General features: G+C 36.5%; 1 protein-coding gene across 2 annotated transcripts in view; it reads left to right on the top strand.

Moving 5' to 3' along the window:
• Nucleotides 1-24,909, top strand: part of HPSE2 (heparanase 2 (inactive)) — a 665,523-nt gene that overhangs the window by 50,089 nt on the left and 590,525 nt on the right. For both annotated transcript variants that reach the window (XM_040486115.1, XM_040486116.1), the window contains exon 3: nt 10,191-10,352. In XM_040486115.1, coding sequence (XP_040342049.1) covers nt 10,191-10,352 — 162 coding nt within the window. The remainder of the gene's footprint in view (nt 1-10,190; nt 10,353-24,909) is intronic.

Here is a 24,909-nt window from a genome sequence, read left to right as displayed (position 1 = left end):
GAGCAGGAAGGGGACAGAGACGGGGAGAGAGAGAATCTTAAGTAGGTTCCATGCTTAGCATGACGTGGGGCTTGATCCCACAACCCTGGGATCATGACCTGAACTGAAATCAAGAGCCAGATGCTCAACCAACTGAGCCACCCAGGCACTCCTATTTCATCGATTTCTATCAGAATAGAAATCAATAGAAGTCTTTACTTTCATCTTTCTGCTTGCTTGTGTTTAATTTTTTCTTATTTTTCTAGTTTCTAGGTGGGAACTTAGATTATTGATTTGAGATCTTTTTTCTTTTAATATCTATCTATCTATCTATCTCTCTATCTATCTATCTATCATCTATTTAGAGAGAAAGCGAGTGCCAGGGAGGGGCAGAGAGAGAGAGGGAGAGAGAGAATCCTAAGCAGGTTCCATACTATCAACGCAGAGCCCAATGCTGGAGCTTAAACTCACAAACTGTGAGATTATGACCTGAGCCAAAATCAAGAGTCAGATAGGAAGAACGCTTACAACTCAATAGCCAACAACAATCTGATTAAAAAATGGGCAAAAGATCTAGATGGTTTTCCAAAGAAAACATGACCAATTGGCACATGAAAAGATTCTCAGCATCACTAATCATCAGGGAAATGCAGACCCAAACCACAATGCAATATCTTTTTGTCACACCTATTTGAATGGCTATTATCAAAAAGATAAGAAATAACAAATGTCAATGAGGATGTGGAGAAAAGGGAACCGTTATACACTGTTGGTGAGAATGTAAATTGGTGCAGCTACTACAGAAAGTAGTATAGAAGTTCCTCAAAAAAATTAAAAATAGAACTACATATGATCTAGCAGTTCCCCTTCTGGGTATTTATGTGAAGAAAATGAAAACTGTAACTTGAAAGAAAAAATATATGCACCCCCATGTTAATTACAGCATTATTTATAATAGCCACAATATGGAAACAACCTAAGTGTCCATCAGTGGATGAATGGATAAAGAAATTGTGAAACACACACATACATACATACACACAATATGGAATAGAAAACAATGAAATTTTGCCATTTGTGATAATATGCCTGGACCTTGAGGCCATCATACTAAGTGAAATATGTCAGATAAAGACAAATACCATACGATCTCACTTATATGTGGAATTGGAAACAAAACAAAATACACAAGCTCATAGATACATAGAGCAGATTGGTGGTTGCCAGAGGCAGCAAGTGGGGGTGTGGTAAAATGGGTGAAGGAAATCAAAAGGTACAGGTTTCCAATTATAAAAAAAAAATAGGTCATGGCAATGTAATGTATAGCATGATGACCATAGTTAATAATACTGTATTGCATATTTGAAAGTTGCTAAAAGAGTAAATCTTAGGGATGCCTCGGTGGCTCATTCGGTTAAGCAGCCAACTTTGGCTCAGGTCATGATCTCACAGTTTGTGAGGTCAGGCCCCACGTCAGGCTCTGTGCTGACAGCTTGGAGCCTGGAGCCTGCTTCGGATTCTGTGTATCCCTCTCTCTCTGATCCAACCCCACTCACAGTTTGTGTGTCTCTCTGTCTCAAAAATAAATAAACATTTAAAAAAAAGAGTAAATCTTAAAAGCTCTCATTACAAGAAAAAAATTGTGACTGTATATGGTAATGGATATTAATCAGACTTATTGTGGTGCTCTTTGACAACATATACAAGTGTTGAATCATTATGTTGTACACCTGAAACTGATATGTTATATGTTAATTATATGTCAATTATACTTAAAAAAAAAAGCAGATTACCCAGAGCTTGAGAAAAAAAAAGTTCAGGGGCACTTGGGTGGCTCAGTTAGTTAAGTATCTGACTCTTGATTTTAGTTCAGGTCATGATCTCATGGTTCATGAGATGGAGCCCTGAATGGGACTCTGTGCTGACAGCATGGAGTCCGCTTGGGATTCTCTTTCTCCCTCTCTCTACCCCTTCCCTGCTTATGCTCTCTCTCTCTCTCTCTCTCAAAATGAATAAATAAAAATTAAAAGAAAAGAAAAATAAAGTTAAGTGGGTTGTCTTTTTTACCCCATTCTTAGGGAGTGTTGTCTAGAAGTACTTATCCATTGTGTTAAGTAGTGTGAAAGAATGGGAAAAGCAGATTAGGGCAACCTACAGTCAAAATCTGCATCTTTGTGAATCTGAGCCACAGATTCTTTGACTACAGGGAATGAGAAAGGAACCAAGTTTTTACCCTCCCAGTACAGAAGGAGAGCAGTTATTGAAGAAAAAGGAAAATATTTTTCTTTCTTTCTCTCCACAGCAAAAACAAAACAAAATAAAACAAAACAAAACAAAAAAAACCCAAACAACAACAACAACAACAAACATGATTAAATAGCAACACAATGGGTGCCACAACCTATATTTGTCTTTAAATCTAAAATGTGTCTCTTCGGGGCGCCTGGGTGGCTCAGTTGGTTGGGCGGCCGACTTTGGCTCAGGTCATGATCTCACGGTCTGTGAGTTCGAGCCCCGCATCGGGCTCTGTGCTGACAGCTCAGAGCCTGGAGCCTGTTTCGGATTCTGTGTCTCCCTCTCTCTGCCCCTCCCCTGTTCATGCTCTGTCTCTCCCTGTCTCAAAAATAAATAAAACGTTAAAAAAAAATTTTAATAAAATGTGTCTCTTCAACAGCATATATTTGGGTCTTCTATCTTTCTTTCTTTCTTTCTTTCTTTCTTTCTTTCTTTCTTTCTTTCTAATTTAATTTTTTATTTTTTAAAATTTACATCCAAATTAGGTAGCATATAGTGAAACAATGATTTCAGGAGTAGATTCCTTAATGTCCCTTACCCATTTATCCCATCCCCCCTTCTACAACCCCTCCAGTAACCCTCTGTTTGTTCTCCATATTTAAGAGTCTCTTTTTTTTTTTTTAATTTTTTTTTTCAACGTTTATTTATTTTTTGGGACAGAGAGAGACAGAGCATGAATGGGGGAGGGGCAGAGAGAGAGGGAGACACAGAATCGGAAACAGGCTCCAGGCTCTGAGCCATCAGCCCAGAGCCCGACGCGGGGCTCGAACTCACGGACCGTGAGATCGTGACCTGGCTGAAGTCGGACGCTTAACCGACTGCGCCACCCAGGCGCCCCTTAAGAGTCTCTTATGTTTTGTTTCCCTCCCTGTTTTTATATTATTTTTGCTTCCCTTCCCTTATGTTCATCTGTTTTGTCTCTTAAAGTCCTCATATGAGTGAAGTCATATGATATTTGTTTTTCTCTAATTTCACTTAGCATAATACCTTTAGTTCCATCCACGTAGTTGCAAATGACAAGATTTCCTTCTTTTTGATTGTCGAGTATTACTACATTGTATATATATACCACATCTTCTTTATCCATTCATCCATCAGTGGACCTTTGGGCTCTTTCCATACTTTGGCTATTATTGATAGTGCTGCTGTAAACATTGAGGTGCATGTGTCCCTTCGAAACAGCATCCCTGTATCCCATGTGTGAATACCTAGTAGTACAATTGTGGGTCGTAGGGTAGTTCTATTTTTAATTTTTTGAGGAACTTCCGTACTGTTTTCCGGAGTGGCTGCACCAGTTTGCATTCCCACCAGCAGTGGATCTTGCTTCATTAAACTCAATCTGAACATCTGTAGCTTTTGATTAGGGTGTTTAGTCCATTTACATTTAATACAGTTATTGGTATAGTTGGATCTATGTCTGCTATTTTGATATTTTCTGTATTTCTTACCTTTACTGCCTTTTTTCTGTTAAACCAATTTTCTAGATTTTTAAAAATATCATTTTTAGATTACTTATTTAATTTCTCTGTTGATTTTTACACTGCATAATTTTCTGTTATTTTCTTAGTGGCTGCCCAGGAATTACACTGTGCATCTTAGCTTATCACAGTCCAATTCAACTTAATACTAACCTAATTTTGGCAAATTATAGCAACTTGCATCAATATGCCATATTTTCCTATTCCCTCTATAATGTCAATTTTTATATATTATATCCATATGTTATAACTATAACATTGTTTTCTGTATATAATCTTATGTATTTTAAAGAAATTAAGAGTATAAAAGTTCTATTATATTTACCTACATATATACCATTTCTTTTTAAAAAATCATTTTTTAATGTTTATTTTGAGAGAGAAGAGAGAGAGAGAGAGAGACACAGAGCATGAGTGGGGGAGGGGCAAGAGAAAGAGGGAGACACAGAATTCGAAGCAGACTTCAGGGTCTGAGCTGTCAGAACAGAGCCTGATATAGGGCTTGAACTTATGAACTGTGAGATCATTACCTGAACCAAAGTCAGACACTTAACCACTGAGCCACCCAAGCACCCCTGTACCATTTGTTTTTTTTTTAATTTTAATGTTTATTCTTGAGAGAGAGAGAGAGGGAGAGAGAGAGAGAACGAACAGGGGAGGGGCAGAGAGAGGGAGACACAGAATCCAAAGCAGGCTCTAGGCTCTGAGCTGTCAGCACAGAGCCCGATACGGGCTTGAACCCACAAGCTGTGAGATCACGATGTGAGCCAAAGTCAGATGCCTAGCCAACTGAGCCACACAGGCGCCCCTCCCCTATACCATTTCTAATGTATTTTATTTCTTTGTGTGTATTTGAGTTAGCTGGTATCATTTCCTTTCAGTCTGAAAGACTTCTTTTAATATATCTTATATTGCAGATTTGCTAGTAAAGACCCAGTGATTTTTTTTTTTTAAATATGGAAGTGTCTATTTTGCTTTCATTTTTTGAATGATGGATTTAGAATTCTTTGTTATAAGAATTTTTTTTTTCTTTCAGCACTTAGAATATGGTCTTCCACTGCTTTCTGGCTTCCATTGTTTCAGATTAGGAGTCAACCATTAATTGTATTGCTAGTTCTTTTGTTTGAGATGAGTTTTTTCCCTTTTGTTTTTAATATTTTCTTTTATCTTGCAGTTTCAAGAGTTATACTATGATGTGTCTAGGTGTAGATTTCTTTGTAATGATTCTTTTTGTTGTACTTCTTGGATCTGTGGATAAATGATTTTCATCAAATTTGGGAATTTTTTGATCATTATTTTTTGAAATAATTTTTTTCCTTTCTCCTTTCTGTTGGATTGCTTCATTTTATTCCATAATACTCTGAGGCTTTGTTTATTTTTCCTTGGTCATCTTCTCTCTGTTTTTCTTGTTATTTCTATTTATCTGTTTTTATATTCTGATTCTTTCTCTTGCCCTTTCAGATCTGCTGTTAAAGCCCATCCTAGTGCATTTTTCATTTCAGTTTTTGTACTTTTCAACTCTAGAATATCCATTTATTCCTTTTTTTTAAAATAAAAGTATCTGTTTCATCCTCCTATTCATTGAGTCTTTGTTAGGTTTTTCTTTAATTATTTAAACATGGTTTCTTTGAATTTTTAAAATGTATTTATAATCTGTTTTTTTAAATAAATTATTTTTAACGTTTATTTATTTTTGAGACAGAGAGAGACAGAGCATGAACAGGGGAGGAGCAGAGAGAGAGGGATACACAGAATCTGAAACAGGCTCCAGACTCTGAGCTGTCAGCACAGAGCCCGACACGGGGCTCGAACTCACGGACTGTGAGATCATGACCTGAGCCGAAGTCGGATGCTTAACCAACCGAGCCACCCAGGTGCCCCTATAATCTGTTTTTTGAAGTCTTCATCTGCTGGGGCAGTATAGAATTAGCTCTAATTGACTGCTTTTGTTTTTATTTTTAAGTACGAGTCACACTTTCCTGTTTTTTTCCATGGCTCATAATTTTTTATTGGAAACTGAACATTTTAGATATAGCCAATCTGTAATTTTATTTTTTCCTATGAGAATTGTTGTTTTGCCTTTTTAAAATAAATTATTTTCACTTATGCTTTTAATCTTGTGCTGCCACTGATATTTCCTCTGTCTTCAAGTAGCTCCTTTCCTTGTATGATAGCTTCTGTTGTTACAGTTCTCTCATGTGAAACTAAAGTTTGTCTTTTGGTTGCTCCCATAATGTTTGGCTTTCTGGATTTATATAGAATAATTCAGTTTTCTCTTCTATATGAAGCAAGTCTTCTTTAATGTTTTCTTTGCTGGGCTCAATACTGTTTTTTCAGCTATTTTAATTTTTTTTTTCAACGTTTATTTATTTTTTTGGGGACAGAGAGAGACAGAGCATGAACAGGGGAGGGGCAGAGAGAGAGGGAGACACAGAATCAGAAACAGGCTCCAGGCTCTGAGCCATCCGCCCAGAGCCCGACGCGGGGCTCGAACTCACGGACCGCGAGATCGTGACCTGGCTGAAGTCGGACGCTTAACCGACTGCGCCACCCAGGCGCCCCTTTTCAGCTATTTTAAAAAAATGTTCTTTTTATTTTTGAGAGAGAGAGAGAGAGACATACAGACAGAGAGTGAGGGAGACATAGAATCTGAAGTAGGCTCCAGGCTTTGAGCTGTCAGTACAGAGCCGGATGCAGGGCTCAAACCCACAAACTGTGAGATCATAACCTGAGCTGAAGTCAGACACTTAACCGACTGAACCACCCAGGTGCCCCTTTTTCAGTTATTTTTAGAAAATAAAATAATTTCCCATTGTGGCACTTCTCTTTGGGTGGACTCTAGATGATTAGTATCCTATGAAACTATTACAGGTAAAAAAACATATAATGCTACAAGTAGAGTATTATAATAATAAAAATAGTAATAGCTACCCTTTATACAGTTCTTATTATGTGGCATGCATAGTGTTAAATCTTTAATGACTCTTTACAAAAACAGTATGAAGAAATAGAAGCTTGCAGAGGCATTGTTGTCTGTCACTTCTGCAGCTAATAAGTGATCACCAACCCAGAATTTGAACCAAGGTCTGCTTTAACTCCAACTCTTTACACTGCTGCCCTTGGCTGGCATGGAATTCAGGGTGGCTATGTTACTCCTTGTATTCTGGATATGCTGGTTCTATTAATTTGATCTAAGAATTGCCTTAATCTTTTGGGCAGCAATATTGTATATGGCAGCATATCACTGACTTACATAAAGCTTGTATTCAACTAAAATGTACAAAACTTAATAAGATCTTAAATATTTGAGCTTGTGTCTGGCCTGGACTTTCCCTCTTATGAAATTACTTTTCACTATAAATGCAGGACTTTGTGTTCTTATCTGTGTCTTGGAGATTTCAGCCTAAGTTCTAGGTTGCCAAGATATTTTTGAAGTTTGAATCTGTCATCTATGATATTAGCTCTTCCTCCAGATATATGTGGCCACGTACATCTTTGATAAGTATTCTTTTTTGTGTATTTATTTAGTCTTTGATACAATTTCAAATAAATCAGGAGTGAATAAAGAATGTATACAGCATATCTATATTTTCCCCAAACATTGTTGTTGTGTACACTTCTGAAGTCTCAGACATGTTTGGCCATGCCCATGGGTTTCTCTTCTTACTGTTGTTAAGACAATATGATCACTGTATTTTAAGGTTCTGGTTGGAATGATGTTGAGGCTATTAGTTATAATTATTGCTTTCTCTGCCTTCTGAGCAATACATTTATTCCATAGGAAATAGAGAGTTTGGTAGGTGTTCTACTTTTGTATTAGACTCCTATTAGAAGATATCTGAATAATTGAAACTTCTCTTCACTGTATATAGTATGTTTTGGTACAAGTTTTGTAATGTTTTCTGGGAAAGTATCATACATATTTCTTTTCTGGATAGACCGCCTATGGTATGCTGCTGTTACAGTATAATTAGGTTTTTCTCTTAAGTTCCTCACTTTTATTATTTGCTGTAATTTACTATTAAATTTATGAGTTTCTATATAAGAGTAACTTTTGGAAAGGTCACTGGACTTGACTTTGAAAATTCCTGGATTTGGGGACTGACCACGCAATGTGAACTTGAGCAAGTCACTTAAGCTTTGTGGATCTCAGGAATCTACATATACACAGTAGGGATAATAATATTATTCTTTATCATTTAGGATTTCAAAAACAGGTAAGGATTTTAAAAATAAGAAACTAATATTTCATATAACAAGAAATCAAAAGATGTGCAGTCTGGGACAAGTATGATAGTTGTCGTAGCTCATTAAAATCTTCTGATCTTTCAGTTCACCATCCTTAGTGTGTAGTCCTTTGCTCTCTTGCTTCTTGACTCATTGCCACAAAATAGCTACTTTAACTCTGGGTCTATGTTTTAGACACAAAGAATGGGAGAGGCTAATAGGTTGAAGGACAAAAATCCTGGTTTTCTCTTAGTGAGGTTTTGTCACTAAAGTTAAGTCCCTCTAAGGATGTCTGCCTGCAGCTCATTGGCCAGAACTAGGTTACATGTCACCCCTTGCTTCAAGGAAAGCTGGGAAATTGTTTATTTTTGTGTTTTAGTCTTTGCAGTAGAAGGAAGCAAAGAAGGGATTGGGTTTACGGTTTGGGTCAGCTGGTCAACAATATCTACCACATACTTTCATAGGATTATTGGAAGGATTCAATGGTACAGTGTAATTAATATGTTTCCTCTTGCTTTCTATCGGTGGTCTTAAAAACTAGAGTATGTCTTGAATTAATTTATTCTAATTTTGTATTCCAGCCTCAGAAAATCTATGAGAGTAGTTACTTGAATGTTAAATGAGTTCAGTTTTTACCTATAGTCTAGAAATTGTCATAAATATGTTTAGGAATAGATTGCATTGTTCCCAACCAGCTCTCCTGTTTTCATCCAAGGTTTAGTGAGAGCCATTCCCACATCTGGCTAATCTTTGTGTACTACACATCCTAACTCTCCTTATCATGGGCTTGTATTTATAGCTGGGCTTCTCTATTACAGGGCTCTGTTGATGGGTTTGAAGATTATTTGTCTACAATGATGTCTCACCTTTGATGCCACATACTCTTATTTTCTCTTTGAGCATTGTTTAAAATCTTTTCTATTGCTACCATTAACATGGGCGTTAGTTTGCTACCATTAACATGGGCATTGGTTTTTTCTTTCCAAAGCCATTGGTGTCAACAGTGGCAGAACATTTTTTTTCTTAGCATTTTCCCCTAAAATCTTTCAATTTGCTATGTAAAACTTGGAAGTTTCTAGAGCTGTTATCCAGATTGCTGCTGATAATTATTTGTTTATATGATAATAAGCTGAATTATATTTTAATTTACAAAAATAAACACATAACTTTAGGGTATCAAAGCTCCCTGCTAATTGGGGAACATTCTAGGTGACTGTTTTTGAGGGTGACTATTTTCTGGAGAATACTTGGGCTTTGAGTAAAAATCATATTGAAGTATAAAAAGCAGCCTGTCACCAATGGGAAAATAATTGGGAAAGAAGCAGATCTGCAAAGTGACTCTAGTCCTACTCTTGTTTCCTTCACTGACTTACAAAATACTTCTAGATTTAAAGAGTTATTGGGGCGCCTGGGTGGCTCAGTCAGTTAAGCATCTGACTTCGGCTCAGGAGAGTCATGATCTCACGGTTCATGAGTTTGAGCCCTGCATCGGGCTCTATGCTTAGAGCTCGGAACCTGGAGCCTGCTTCAGATTCTGTGTCTTCCATTCTCTCTGCCCCTCCCCTGCTCGTGTGCTGTCTCTCTCTCTCTCCCTCTCTCTTTCTCTCAAAAATGAAATAAAAACATTAAAAATTAAAAAAAGAGTTATTAATGAGTCAGAATGCAGCTAGAGGCACATGAAAAATAGCAGCAAAAATCCTGAGCAGCTAAGGAGAGAATGGTAGCCCTAATGTGAGCTGAATAGGCTGGCTGGTAAATTTGAAAGCAGGTCACATATCCTGAATATATATACAGGAGCTATCACCTGGTCCTACAGCATGAAGTAGAGGAAATAATCATAGTCACTAGTTTTCAGACAAAGTTGTATTATTTTTTTCCATGGAGAATGGTAAAAGATGTTAAGAAAAGGCCCCAGGAAGTAAATAAGTCCTGGAGGTGAGCTTAGAGGAGAATGGAGGAGTGAGCATCTTAAGTGAGGTCAGAGTGAGATAAGAAAATGGAAATTGCAGAGGATTTGGAAATGACTAGAGAAACCTACAGGATGTATCATGAAGTTGGAGACTCTTCAGGTTTCTTACTTCCGAATCTCTTCATTCTGATGAAATATGGTAGTTTATAAATTCTGTCATTTTGGGTGAAACAAGACTTTGATGTGTATATGGTTATTTGTTTTGTTTCGTTTTTGCTGCCTGCCTTTATTTCTTTTTGTAGACATTGTTCGAAGTGATGTTGCCTTGGATAAACAGAAAGGCTGCAAGATTGCTCAGCACCCTGATGTTATGCTGGAGCTCCAGCGGGAGAAGGCAGCTCAAATGCATCTTGTTCTTCTAAAGGAGCAATTCTCTAATACTTACAGTAATCTCATATTAACAGGTAAGGCTATTGGAGTCATTTGGAATCTTAAGCATTATAGATTGATGGCCTCCATTAGTTAACAACTTGACGTTTGGTAGACACTAAAGTGGGATCTAGATGAGCCCCTATCTGTCTGTCTCCATCCACTATATCCCTTTTTAAATTGTGATTACTTTTGTCTTCCTATAAAAAATATTTCTTATAGTTTGCAGATGTATTTTGGCTTGAAGTTATAGGCAACTCAGCATGTGTGTTCTCAAAAGACAGGACCAATGAAAACCTAATGAAGCCTTATAAAAATATGACTTTTTAGATGTGTGCCAGTGGATTTGAGAGAATTACTAAATTTGGTGTCTAAGAAGCAGCTATTTTCCTCTTTCTGTGTATGCCCTTTCTGTGAACCCAGTGAACATAAAGATGAAATGTAAAAGAGATAATGATCCACAGGCTGAGCTGAGAATGTTCTATTCCTGGTGGAGTTTGAAAGTATCTGGAGAATTTGATTTTCGTTTTAAGAGCAAAGAGGCTATGAGACAGCCATACTCCCTTACATCCTTGGTTCAAGGAGGGAAGTGAATTTGTGTGAGAGCTCAAAGGAGAAAAAGCTTTTTGCAAGGCTGCCTGCAGGCTTTGCTGGTACAGAGCATGTGAGTTGCATGCTTTCGTCAAGTTTTGGAGAAGATTCTAATAGCAGACTCTAATGTGAGAATAATGGAGTACTTGAGATGGAGTAAGAAGAGCGGTCTAAGTTACTTCCATTTTCTCGAGGGCACGCAAGGCATTCCTGCATTATATTGCTCCAAATAAAGTTTCACAAATCAAAAGTGTGTGTTTTCCCGTGTTTATCAATATTTAATATTCAAAAGATGGAATGTCTGACAGGCTATGAATATCTCACTTATTTTTGTAAACTCCAAGTTAGGACAATTTTAATTTTTTTTATAGGCTTCCTGGCATTTCACCAGGAATTGCTGAGTGGCAACCAAATTGTTTAACTTGTGAAAAAGCACAAGTCGTTTCCAACTTTTCTTCTTGTACCTGGTGGAAAACCCAACAGCATGAGGTGAAAGCCAGATTTAAATGTGCTTTGGTGAGCAGAGAAGAGGATTATAGATTTCATAATTATAGGCCTTGTTTTTTGCTCTTTGATAAGTTATTAAGGAGGGAAAACTTAAAAGTGATTTATAGCCAATGTATTATTTCCCTAAGTTGGTTTCCCTAAGATGGTTAGCTTAAGTTTAGATATTTGGAAAGAACATAGATTTTTATCCAAATTTCTTCATTCTGTCTCAGGCATACAGATGTACATATATTAATATTTTCCAATTCAGTTATTAGAAATATTTTTATTCCACCCTTATGTTAATTTTAGATCTATATTAAAGAGGTCAGATCTTGTGTTCTTTAATGTGGCATAGAAAGGGCTTAAGGTAATTCTAACCCTAAACTGTGGATTCAGAGTGTGGCTTGAAGGCATATTATCTTTGAAAACACAAGTGTTCTATTGAGTTCAATGGAATCTTTTCTAATTCTCAGTAACATAATCCCTTTGAATGTTTATTCGCAGTTCAAACTGTTGGAATCAACATTGTCAACTTTTACCCTGACAACTTGCTTACTTTCCACTAAACAAACTTACCCTAGAGAAGAGCCTCTTTCCTGCTCTTACTTCTCCCAAGCTGCTTCAAAGAGTCCTCAGGCATTTTCCACATTTTTCACCCAAATGCTTGTACAGAGGTGGTACCTTGCTACAGACAGAGCATTTGGTGTGCCCCAGTTTGTTTACATGAAAGTTCAAAAGGTTTTGGTTCCAGGTGTTGGGAAGAGCTGTAGCCATTTCAATTTAGCACCAGTGGTAAAACTATTTTAATGTCCTTTAACTAAGTCTTTGATTTTACACAGTGTGGTTTCCTAATTGTTATGAAGTTTAATCCTTGATTTCTTGTATAAATTTTGAGAACATGGTCTCCAGACAGCTAAACATAATATTTAAACATAACTAAACTAACTTTTGTAAATATTTCCCTTTTCAGTGATGAATGTATATTGGTAAGGAGGGTGAGGTTGAAGGGGCAGAGACCTCTCAAATGAAGTGACTCTCTTTACCAACATGTTCAGAACACCTACTCTAGGATTTCTGCTTGGTGATGTTCCACTTATTTTGTGTAACTCTGGCATAATATTTGAAATGTCTGCAATGAAAGTATTTATGTGGAACAAGATGAGGAAACTAGGCCTCCAAAATCTTAGAAAGAGATCATTTTCTTCATGACTCTGCCCTCCCCTCAACCCTTCTCAATTATTTACAGAATTTCATGTATATGAGTAGCAGTGTATCATAATAGTTTTCTGGTCAGTTAGTGGTATATTCTTTATTTTAAAATTGGTTGACTAAGATCATAGTATAGGAAAAAATAAAGCGATTGAAATCAGATGGTTAAAAGCATGGTTAAAAATGACAGTTGTTGCCTTCCACCTCACAAGCAAGCCCCCATTCTTAGATGTTCCATCTTTAGCTGATGTGACTGTCAGCGTTGAGGTGAGAGGCATGCCTTCATTTTCTGCATTCCAGCTCATCTTCTCTCTTAAACAGCCACCCCTCAGATGAGAGCAGATTATATTCTAGCTTTGAAGGTCTTCTGACTGTTCAGTAAAAGGAAACAACCCTCCAGTACTTAGTGACAGCCCAGTTAACAGAAACTAGTAACAATTCTTTAATGTGTATATCTTATTGAAGTATTCCTCCTTATATCACATTTTTAGAAAAGTGGAGTGTATTTTTGCATGATATTAAATATGTCTTGGGGCGCCTGGGTGGCGCAGTTGGTTGAGCGTCCGACTTCAGCCAGGTCACGATCTCGCGGTCCGGGAGTTCGAGCCCCGCGTCGGGCTCTGGGCTGATGGCTCGGAGCCTGGAGCCTGTTTCCGATTCCGTGTCTCCCTCTCTCTCTGCCCCTCCCCCGTTCATGCTCTGTCTCTCTCTGTCCCAAAAATAAATAAACGTTGAAAAAAAAATTAAATATGTCTTTATGTTTTCATGTGAATGATTTACATAGCAATGGAAATAATGTTAGCCTTCCCTAATATAGTGGGTTTTTGCAGTGAACTCCAAGGTTTTAGGAAGGTGATGGAGTAATACCAGTAGAACATCAGTGATAGAACTGTTTTAAATGGTGATGAGTTGCATCCTGTACTTTTCACACTGACTCAACAACACGTGGATGTATCTTATCTTGTCCTGTAGCATCCAGTTTGTCTTGGAGCATTTAAGAAAGAAAGGGGATTCTTCTTCCATTTCTTTGTGTTCTCATGACTCTTAATGTAATAATGTTCTACAAGTTCGTTGAAAATGTCCTGCTGTTTATATGATAAATGAATTGACTTGGGATAATTTTGACATCTAATTAATAACTTTAATAGGTTCAGATTCAGTATTCATTTCCCCTCACCTTGCTCCACCCCCATACTTTTTGAGGTATAAATTGAAAGTTTGTGGTGGATTTCTATAATCAAATGAAAAAGTCAGCTTTAAGGGGCAATGTATTTTCTAGGATTTTGTTTAGAACATAAGCTTCTGGAGGATAAGGAATATCATATTTTTACAGCATTCTGCACAATATATAGAACATAGTGAGTGATCTTGAAATGGGGTCAAATTAAAACAAAATTTATTTATGCTGTGAAGTCATAGTCAACCCTCTGTAACTAGGCAGCCTGAACCAAAGCCCTTATAAAAGGATGGCATTACCTAAGATGCTTTCCAGGATTCTTTTATGAGGACTCTTGTCATGTTAATTGCTGCTACTTTTTGTTTTATACACCCTCTCAGTCATTAGATTCCAAAGTGGATTGGGATCCTATGGTCAGCTTTACTGTGTTACTGTGGTAGATGAATTGAGCAAAAGAGGCTTGTACTTCCCTGTTGTGGCCCATTCTTCTAAATTTAGTTGAGCAAATCAGGGCTCAAATCAGTGGAACGAGAACTGTTTTTCAGTTCCCACAAATCATAATATTAGCTCATATTATTTCCGGTTCTTTTAAAATTATTTGCATTGGGGGCATCTGGGTGGCTCGGTTGGTTAAGTGTCTGGCTTTGGATCATGTGTGATCTTGAGGTTCCTGAGTTTGAGCCCCAAATCGGGCTCTGTGCTGTCAGATTCTGTGTCTCTTCCTCTCTCTGCCCCTCCCCTGCTCGCGCTGTATCTCTCTCTCTCAGAAATGAATAAATATTAAAAAAATTTAAAATTATTTGCATTGTATTCTATAGCATTGAATACAACACACTTTATTTAACCATTTCTCTATCAACGTACATTAATTTATATACATGTTGACACATTTATTTCTGTAGAATAGATTCCTCAAAGTGGGGTGTCTGGGTCAAAAGGTATGTATTTTAAAATTTTATAGAATCAAGTTTTTTGTGGTATAATTTATATGAAGAAAAAGTAAGTTTTGACAAATGTATATATCTTAGAGTCATATAGCCACCACCACCTCACGATAAGATTTCCCTCACTCTAGGGGTTCTCTTGTCTCCCTTTGCAGTTTCCTCGCACCCCCTACCCCCAGTCCTTAGCTGTATGTGATCTGGTATTTGTTCCTAAATGTCATATAAATGGAATAATAAAATGGTTGTGTGTCTTATTTCTTTCACCGAGCATATTTTTTTTGAGATTCTTTCACTTGTTGCATATATCAGCATTTCATTCCTTTTATTGCTGAGTGATAGATATTTCATGTTGTGAATATGCTACAACTCATTTATCCACTCCTCTGTTGTTGGACATTTGGTTTGTTTCTAGCTTTTGGTGATTATGAATAAAGCCACTATAAACATTTGTTCTTAGCTCTTTGTGTTGACATATTTTTTTCTTTTCTTTTAGGTAGGTACCTAAGAGTGGGAATGCTTGATTTCATGGTGTCTATGTAACTTAAAAGAAGCTGTCAGATTGTTTTCCAAAGTGGCTGAAACTGTCTTGCATTCTAGTAGTATGTGAGACTTCTCGTTCACTCATATTTTTTGCCAACAATTAGTATTGTATGTCTTTTAAATTTTAGCTACTCTAGTGAGTATGTAGTAGCATCTCATGGTTTTAATTGCAGTTTACCTTATGGCTAATGGTATTGAGCATCTCTTATGTGTTTATTTGCCATCTATATATCTCCTTTGGTAAAGTGTCTGTTTAAGCCTTTTGCCCATTGAAAAAAATAGTGAGTTATTTTCTTACTATTGAGTTTTGAAAGTTCTATATATATTTTGGGCTGTAAGTCCTTTTTCAGATATACGATTTGAAAATATTTTTTTTCCGTGACTCTTTATTAGTAGTTTCTTTTAGAGAGCAGAGTCTTAATTTTGATGAAGTCCAATGTGTGAATTTTTTATGGTTTGCATTTAAAATTGTGATGAACTGGGGCGCCTGGGTGGCGCAGTCGGTTAAGCGTCCGACTTCAGCCAGGTCACGATCTCGCGGTCCGTGAGTTCGAGCCCCGCGTCGGGCTCTGGGCTGATGGCTCGGAGCCTGGAGCCTGTTTCCGATTCTGTGTCTCCCTCTCTCTCTGCCCCTCCCCTGTTCATGCTCTGCCTCTCTCTGTCCCAAAAATAAATTAAAAAAAAAAAAAAAAACGTTGTAAAATTGTGATGAACCTTGCCAGATAATTTTCAGAAGAGATTATAGCAGTTTCCATTCCCATTAGCAGTAAGAGAGCAGTTATTTCCTAGCATTCTCATGAGCACTGGCTATCAGTGCTCTTTTCCAGCTTTCTCAGCCTAACAGGTGAGAAATATTATCTCATTTTTGCAGTTTTCTGGTGATAACCAGAGAGAGTATTATTTTCACATACTTATTGTTGACTTGCATTTTGTTTTGTGAGTTACATATTCATGTTCTTTGCTCTTTTTTTATTTTTGGTGTTGATCAGTTTGTAAATACTCTTTGTGAATTAGGAACGTTAATCCTTTGTCAAATGTATTGCAAACCATTTTCCTCCTTGAATATCATTTATTTTTTTACTCTTTTTAATTTAGAGCTTTAATCTCTTACTATAACTTGAATTTATGTTTATATTAGTGTGATGTAAGTATATCACATTATTTTCTTACAAGCTATGAATGCACTGTTTTAAAAATAAAACATTCTTTTGCCACTGAACTGAAACATCATATATGTTATATGTTATACTCCTACATATATGTGTATTTATTTGTGAACTCTCTTTTCTGTCACTTTTTCTGTTTATTTCTGTGCCAGTACTGTACTGTTTTGATATCTGGTAAGGTTTGTTAACCACTCTTCCATTTTTCCCTTCAAGGTTTTCATAGCTATTCTCGTATAATTTTTGAAGGGAGTTTTTCATTTCTTCTAGTTCAAGATACTCATCACTGTATTCTGATTGGAATTGAATTCAGTTTATAACCTGATTTGGAGGGGATTGATACTTTTCCGATATCAAGTTTTCCACTTAAGATTATGGGATATATCTCTTTACTTGTTCAGTTCTTGTTTTATGTCATTTGAAATATTTCATAATTTTTTCCTGTGCTTTTTTTGTTTAACTTGTTCTTTAATACTCTATAGTTTTGCTGATGTTGAGAGTGAACGTCTTTCTCTTTATAACTTATTTCCAGGGTAGAAATAAGCTGTTTATCAAAAACAAAGGTAGATTTTTGTCTCTTTTCTAGATTTTTTACTAAGTATTTTCCTTTAAATTTCTAAAAACCTCACAAGCAATATTAAAAAAATAGTGGTGATGGTTGCTTTTCACATGATTTCAATGAAGTGACTTCATTATTTCATATATGTAAATATCTGAATATTTATCTACTAAATACTTTAAAGTCAAAGTATATTTTTCAAAATGAGAACTTTATTCATATTTATTAGTATAATATAGATAAAAATAATTTTTATCAATATTGTTCTAGACATCCCTCTATCCACACACACATGTATACCTAAGTTATAAACGTTAGTAAACACACACATATCTTTTTATACAAATGAAGTAATATAATTATAATACATGCCTGTTATTTTCCTTTTTTTTTTTTTTTAACGTTTATTTATTTTTGACACAGAGACAGAACATGAACAGGGGAGGGGCAGAGAGAGAGGGAGACACAGAATCTGAAACAGGCTCCAGGCTCTGAGCTGTCAGCACAGAGCCCGATGCGGGACTCGAACTCACGGACTGTGAGATCATGACCTGAGCCGAAGTCGGATGCTTAACCGACCAAGCCACCCAGGGGCCCCTACATGCCTGTTATTTTGTAACATTCTTTCTCTTAATGTTTTGTGAACATCTTTCTATATCAAAGAACATCTTTCTATATCAAAGAATATAGGCTCATATTCTTTTTAATGGCTACGTTAGAATTGCATTTTATGAGTATATTGTAATTATTTAACTGATCTTCTGTTGGTAGACATCATGGTTGTCTTTAATTTTTCATGATTTTAAACAATGTTGTGATGAACATCATTACATAGATTTCTTTTTATTTTTTTTAATGTTTATTTATTTTTGAGAGACAGAGAGAGAGACAGCATGAGCGGAGGAGGGGCAGAGAGAGGGAAGGAGACCCAGAATATGAAGCAGGCTCCAGGCTCTGAGCTGTCAGCACAGACCCTGATGCGGGGCTCAAACTCACAAGCCGTGAGATCATGACCTGAGCCGAAGTTGGACTCTCAACTGACTGAGCCCCTACATATATTTCTTTGTACAATTCCTACAAGTATGAGTGCTATGTCAAAGGAATGCACATTTAAAATTTTGGTACATTTAGTAAATGGACTTTTTAAAAATAGTAAATGGACTTTTAGGAAGGTCATGTCACTTTATACTTATACTAACAATGAATGAGAGAAAACTCATTCATACTGTCTTTTGCTAAGGATGATTATTTTCCATCTTTTTATATGTGTTAGTATAATAGATAATAATTGAGATGGTGTGGTTGTTTCTAATTATAGTTCACAATTACTAATGATGTTAACAGTTTTTTAATATTCATTGTCATTTTTATTTCTTCTATGAATTTTTCATTTCTTTACCCTACATTTTTATTGGGTTATTAGTCAATTTCTTATTAAATCCTTTTTAAAGGATCCTTATTAGATCCTTTTTATATGTTAGTGTTAGTAATCCTTTGTCATGTATATTGCAAAAAATGCATTAAAATTTATTTTTGTTGTGCATAGTCTTTAAATTTTGTTTTTCTTTTCTGTATCTCACTTCCTTTGTGCTCACCTCTGGCAGGCTAGCAGTTTGGATCTTGTCTCTATTGCCCTTGGTTTTCCTAGCTCAGAACCAGCTTTTATGGTAGTGTTTGGTTCTGCTTTTGGTGATATTTAGGGTGTTGTATATCCAGCCTCTGGGCCACATGGCCTGCCTGAATTCTAGGTGCCCTGTAGCCCCTCTTACCACTTGTCCCTTGCTACCTCTCATCAATTCATGTCTCTGGGTGTCAGGTTAGCAGAGTTTTTTTTAATTTTTTTTTTTTTTTTCCACTTAACGAGTCTAGCTCTAGTCTTCCATATCTCCCAGGGCAATTTTTATCTGCATTAACTCTTAGCAGTCAAACTACTGGCTGCCACTGTGACAGTGATGAGGTTGGCAGGTTTGGAGCATAGACTACTTTAGATATGACAGTCAGGGAAGGCCTCTCTTAGCTGAGATTTTTCCAGCTGTGTTATCAACCATTAGTATGTTCTTTTTTTTTTAATTTTTAAAAAGTGTTTATTTATTTTTGAGAGAGAGAGACAGCAAGCATGAGGCGGGGAGGGGCGGAGAAAGAGAGACACACACAGAATCCAAAGCAGGCTCCAGGCTCTGAGCTGTCAGCACAGAGCCCAGTGCGGTGCTCAAACTCATGAATTGTGAAATCATGACCTGAGCTGAAGTCAGACGTTCAACTGACTGAGCCACCCAGGTGTCCCGCTCTTTCTTTTTTTCTAAGTTTATTTATTTATTTTGAGAGGGGGGAGGGTAGGGAGGGGAGAAGAGAGAGAGAGAATCCCAAGCAGGTTCCATCCATCCTTCCAGTGCGGAGCCGCATATGGGGCTCCATACTTAGGAACCATGAGAGCATGACCTTAGCCAAAATCAAGAGTCAGATGCTTAATAGATTAAGCCTCCCAGGTGCCCTGACCATTAGTATGTTCTAAGCATAAATGTTCCCATCATTAATAGGTTGGTAGTAATATGTGCATCGCTTTTTTGCTTTTTTTTTTTTTTTTGAGTTACTTTTGGAAATCATTGTCTCAGAGTGTGTGAAAACTAGAGGAATAGTGTCCTTATCTTGTGTTTGATTTGTAATATGAGTGTGAAAATATTTCATAAATGAATCTGCTTCATCTTTTTATTAATGAAGGAGCTTGTAGTGTCTCTTGGTGCAGAAATGTGTAAGTAATTGGGTAGCTTTTAAGTCCACTAGTATGTTGGCTCAGCACGCAAACTTTGGAATCAGACAGTCTGAGTTTGACTCTAGAACAGCAGCTTACCAGCTTTCTTATCTTGGACAAGTTTTTATTCTGTCTTTAGCTTTGGTTTCCTCAAGCATAAAATGGTGTTTATATTTTACCTACCTCAGAGAATTATTTGAGGATTAAATGAGATTGTGTACATAATGCTTTAGTACAGTGCCTGGTGTATAATAAGTATCCAATATTTGTCAGATTTATTGTTATGATTAATTTACTATGCTTTCAAATGCATATATATCTCTTGGGTAGCTGAGTTTCTTTTCTGGTACTGAAATTTGTCTGTTTTTAAAGTGTCCGTTGACACAGTATGGTAAGATAAAACCAATCAGAAACAATTTTGAGCTCTGCTAACTTGTGGTAACTTCATGATAAATCTCCCTGCTACTCTGAACCTTGAATTTTTCAGTTATCTAGGATGTGTATAAGCATCAGTAAAATAAAGCACAAAGAGTCACTCAGTCTCCTAGAAAAGAAAGGCCTGAAAATTGTGGGAAGCGTTCATAATTTTTTGGTCAAGCATTTTGAGTTCCTTGAAGTATGACACTAACTAGATGAACATTACTTGGTATTAGAATTTTCCTGATTACCCCAAAATGAAGCTCTGATGCTGAGCAGAACATAAATTAGAATGAGCCTAATGCTGTTATCAGCATAATGAAATGTCTGCATGAAAGTCAATGACCATATACAAGTGCATAGTCATGAGGTTAAATAACTAGCACATAACTAGAAGTTCCCCTTTTCTGCAGCTGCTTTATGGTTTTAAATACAAAGATATATTAAGTTGCTTGCAAGTCCTCTGTTGAACCATCACGTAAGTGAAAAAAATTTTTTTTATGAACTCGATTTCTTATTACATTTAACAGACATAAAATTACACTTCAATAAATATCAGAAAATATGTAACATAAGAAAAAAGGATATAATTATAAAAACTACATTTTATACATTAAAATCATTGTATTGACAATATAAATGCTAAAGGATATCTTTTATTTTTATTTATTTTTATTTAAAAAAAAATTTTAATGTTTATTTATTTTTGAGAGAGACAGAGACAGAATGCAAGTGGGTTGGGGCATAGAGAGAGGGAGGCACAGAATCTGAAGCAGGCTCCAGGCTCCAAGCTGTCAGCACAGAGCCCGACATGGGGCTTGAACTCACAAGCTGTGAGATCATGACCTGAGCGAAGTTGGACACTCAACCAGTCAACTGAGCCACCCAGGCGCCCCTGGATATCTTTTAAAAAGTGCTCATGTTCTGCTTCTCTCAAAATTAGATTTGGGAGCATTGAATGATTTCTCTCCCAAGTTGATGGAAGCTTTGTATGAATCACAGAATTAACCTCCTTGTTTTCAGGAGTATTTGTGTTAGGAGATTATTTCTGTCTTTTCATCCATAGTCTGTAAAAGATGATATGGGAAGGAATCCTTTGAATTCATTTTTTAAAAGAATTTTTTTTAGTTTATTTTTTGAGAGAGACAGAGACAGCGCTCATGGAGGGTAGAGAGAGAATCCCAAGCAGGATCCATGCTGTCAGCACAGAGCCTGATGTGGGGCATGAACCCTTGAAACTGTGAGATCATGACCTGAGCTGAAACCAAGAGTCACTCAACTGACTGAGCCACCCAGGTGCCCCATCCTTTGAATTCACTTTAACTTTAATTTTCTTGTTCTCTCACTATGAAAGCAGTTTCTCATAGGTTCCTTTATTTAGATTGATGGCATCACATCAAACATTTTATATCAATTTGATGTCATCACATCAAACAATTGAATAATAACAATTTTTTGGATTAGTGAATTAAATGCTGATAGCTCTGTGTAGGTCTGGTTGGACCCATTGGTGGATTTTAGAATGTTTAGGTCAGTGATCTCCAAGGGTTTGCGAGAGGGTGTATAGGCACATGTGCACATAAAACCCCATTGAGAGGGGGAGTTTTGCTAATAATTAATTACACAGCCATCTTGTCAGACAATTATTAGTTTTGTACATATTTTATTTATTCTGAGAATGGAGTGAGAATTTTCATAATTGGGAAGAATTGATAATATACATCATCTGTTAGTTTATTTTCAGTGTATTTCAACATATTGCGGCTCACATGTGCCCAGTTAAGTGGATTTAAAGAGATTTTGGAAAAGAAATTGGATTAAATATGGTTCTAGTAATGCCAGCACAAAGTAACAAAAAGAAAATTGCAAAGCTGATGATTTTTTTAAAGTTTTTATTTATATTCCACTTAGTTAACATACTGTGTGATGTTAGTTTCAGGTGTACAATTTAGTGATTCAATGCATACATACAATCTTTGTCAGCTAGATAATTTGGTAAAAATAATATGGCAAGAAATTGTCCAAAAATTTCTGAATTATCAAGAAGACTATTTGAAAATTAAATTTACATATTTTTTTCTTTTCTTTTTAAAAACTTATTTCTTGTTTAATTTACATCTAAGTTAGTTAGCATATGGTACAATAACTATTTCAGGAGTAGATTCATTAATGCCCCTTACCCATTTAGACCATCCCTCCTCCCACACACCCTCCAGGAACTCTCTGTTTGTTCTCTGAATTTAAGAGTCCTTTATGTTTTGTTCCCCTCCCTGTATTTATATTATTTTTGCTTCCCTTCCCTTATGTTCATCTGTTTTGTATCTTAAATTGCTAATATGAGTGAAGTCATATGATATTTGTCTTTCTCTGACTAATTTTGCTTAGCATAATACCCTCCAGTTCCATCTACGTAGTTGCAAATGGCAAGATTTCATTCTTTTTGATTGCTGAGTAATACTCCAGTGTGTGTGTGTGTGTGTGTGTGTGTGTGTGTGTGTGTGTGTATCTTCTTTATCCGTTCATCTTTCAATGGACATTTGGGCTCTTTCCATACTTTGGCTATTGTCGATAGCGCTGCTATAAATATTGTGAATTTACACATTATTTTTATTTTATTTATTTATTTATTTATTATTTTTTTTTTAATTTTTTTTTCAACGTTTATTTATTTTTGGGACAGAGAGAGACAGAGCATGAACAGGGGAGGGGCAGAGAGAGAGGGAGACACAGAATCGGAAACAGGCTCCAGGCTCCGAGCCATCAGCCCAGAGCCCGACGCGGGGCTCGAACTCCCGGACCGCGAGATCGTGACCTGGCTGAAGTCGGACGCTTAACCGACTGCGCCACCCAGGCGCCCCTACACATTATTTTTAATAATGTGTCTTATTGAAAGTTTGATAGTATCCAGATATTATTATTAATACTATTTTAAAAATAGGAGTGAAAAGGTTTTTGAACCACCATGAAAATAAAGCAGAACTGTAAAATATTGCTTCTTTAATTTTTAGCTAATGATTAATGAAAAGTTTCTATTGTGACCTATGTTTTATACTGTAACTAAAATATAATTGTAGTAGGTGCATGTGTAATATATATATATATATCATATATGTAATTATATATTATATATTAGTATTTTAATATATGTGGATGATTATGTTAAAAATGTTTTACTGATGTGCAGTCAAATTTGAGAGCACCAACCCATGAAGTTCTTTGTCCCTCAAAGCATCATAAGAGGGTAGATGTGAGCAGGAACTTTGGGGTTAAACAGACCCAGGTTTTGATCCTGTGCCGACAATGTACTAGTTGTGTGGACCTTGTCCAAACTACTTAATGTCATTACCATTTTAATATCTTTTTTGAAAAACATTTATTTATTTATTTATTTATTTATTTATTTATTTAGAGAGCCCCCGTGAGCAGGGGAGGGGCAGAGAGAGAGGAGGAGAGAATCCCAAACAGGGTACATGCTGTCACACGACACGGGGCTCAAACCCACGAACTGTGAGATCATGACTTGAGCTGAAATCAAGAGTTGGTCGCTTAACAGACTGAGCCACCCAGGTGCTCCAAGAGAAAATAGTACCTTAACATGGTCTGTGAGGTTTAGATTAACCAATATTATAAAGTGTTTGATACAAAGCCATATACTCGATGAATATTAGCTATGTTGTTATTATAATTATTATGTTATTATCAACAGAGAGATTGTCCCTAGAGAGGGAATCTTTTATAAATAAGCTCATGTCTCAGATACTAGATACTATCACAATGGAAAGTGAAAAAGAGCTAAATAGATTTCAAAAGAAGCAAGTCCTTAAGTGTCATGATTGTTGTCAGGACTAAAGTTTTTCATGTATCTGGGGTGTGTGTGTGTGTGTGTGTGTGTGTGTGTGTGTGTGTGTGTGTGAGTGTGTGTGTGTAAGGGCCTAGGCTTTGGAGGAAGTAGAATTTATTCATAGAGATTATGAGGGCATGGCACATGAACACCTTGACACACTTTTTCCCTAGAGCAACTCTAGTCTCTGTTGGGGTTCTAAAGAGAAGTTCAACCATCCTACAATTTCTTTAGTCTTTGGCTTATATCCTTTGAATGTAATGACTTCAGCTGTTATAGATTACCTGTTTCTTTCCTTAGTATGAAGAAAATTTACAGATCTGCAGATAAAGCTTCACACATAATCTGGGTGAGTGAAGGTATGGTGAGAATATGAAGTGATAAATTGTACTATGCAGCAGGGAAAAATTACATTTTGTTCATTTGAAATAGCCAGGTGGTTTGTGATTCTCAGGTGGCTTATGTTGTAGAATATATTATTGTTACAGTGATTGATGGTTAATATATTAGGGAGGTTTTTATTTTTTTAAATTAAAAAAAATTTTTTAATGTTTATTTTTTGAGAGAGAGAGAGAAAGACAGAGCCCAATTGGGGGAGGGGCAGAGAGAGAGGGAGACACTGAATCTGAAGCAGGCTCCAGGCTCTGAGCTGTCATGACAACACAGAGTCTGATGCGGGGCTTGAACTCACAGACTATAAGATCATGACCTGAGCTGAAGTTGGTTGCTTAACCAACTGAGCCACTCAGGTGCCCCTTAAATTTTTTTTAATGTTTATTTATTTTTGAGAGACAGACAGAACAAGTCGGGGAGGGGCAGAGAGAGAGGGAGACACAGAGTCCAAAGCAAGCTCCAGGTTCTGAGCTATCAGCACAGAGTCTGAAGCGGTGCCCAAAGTCACAAACTGTGAGAT

Source organism: Herpailurus yagouaroundi, unplaced genomic scaffold, assembly GCF_014898765.1.
Source record: "Herpailurus yagouaroundi ecotype Mexico unplaced genomic scaffold, PumYag 163, whole genome shotgun sequence".
Lineage (NCBI taxonomy): Eukaryota > Metazoa > Chordata > Mammalia > Carnivora > Felidae > Herpailurus > Herpailurus yagouaroundi.
Note: the sequence above shows the minus strand (reverse complement) of the source record. Positions and strands in the feature narration are given on the sequence as shown.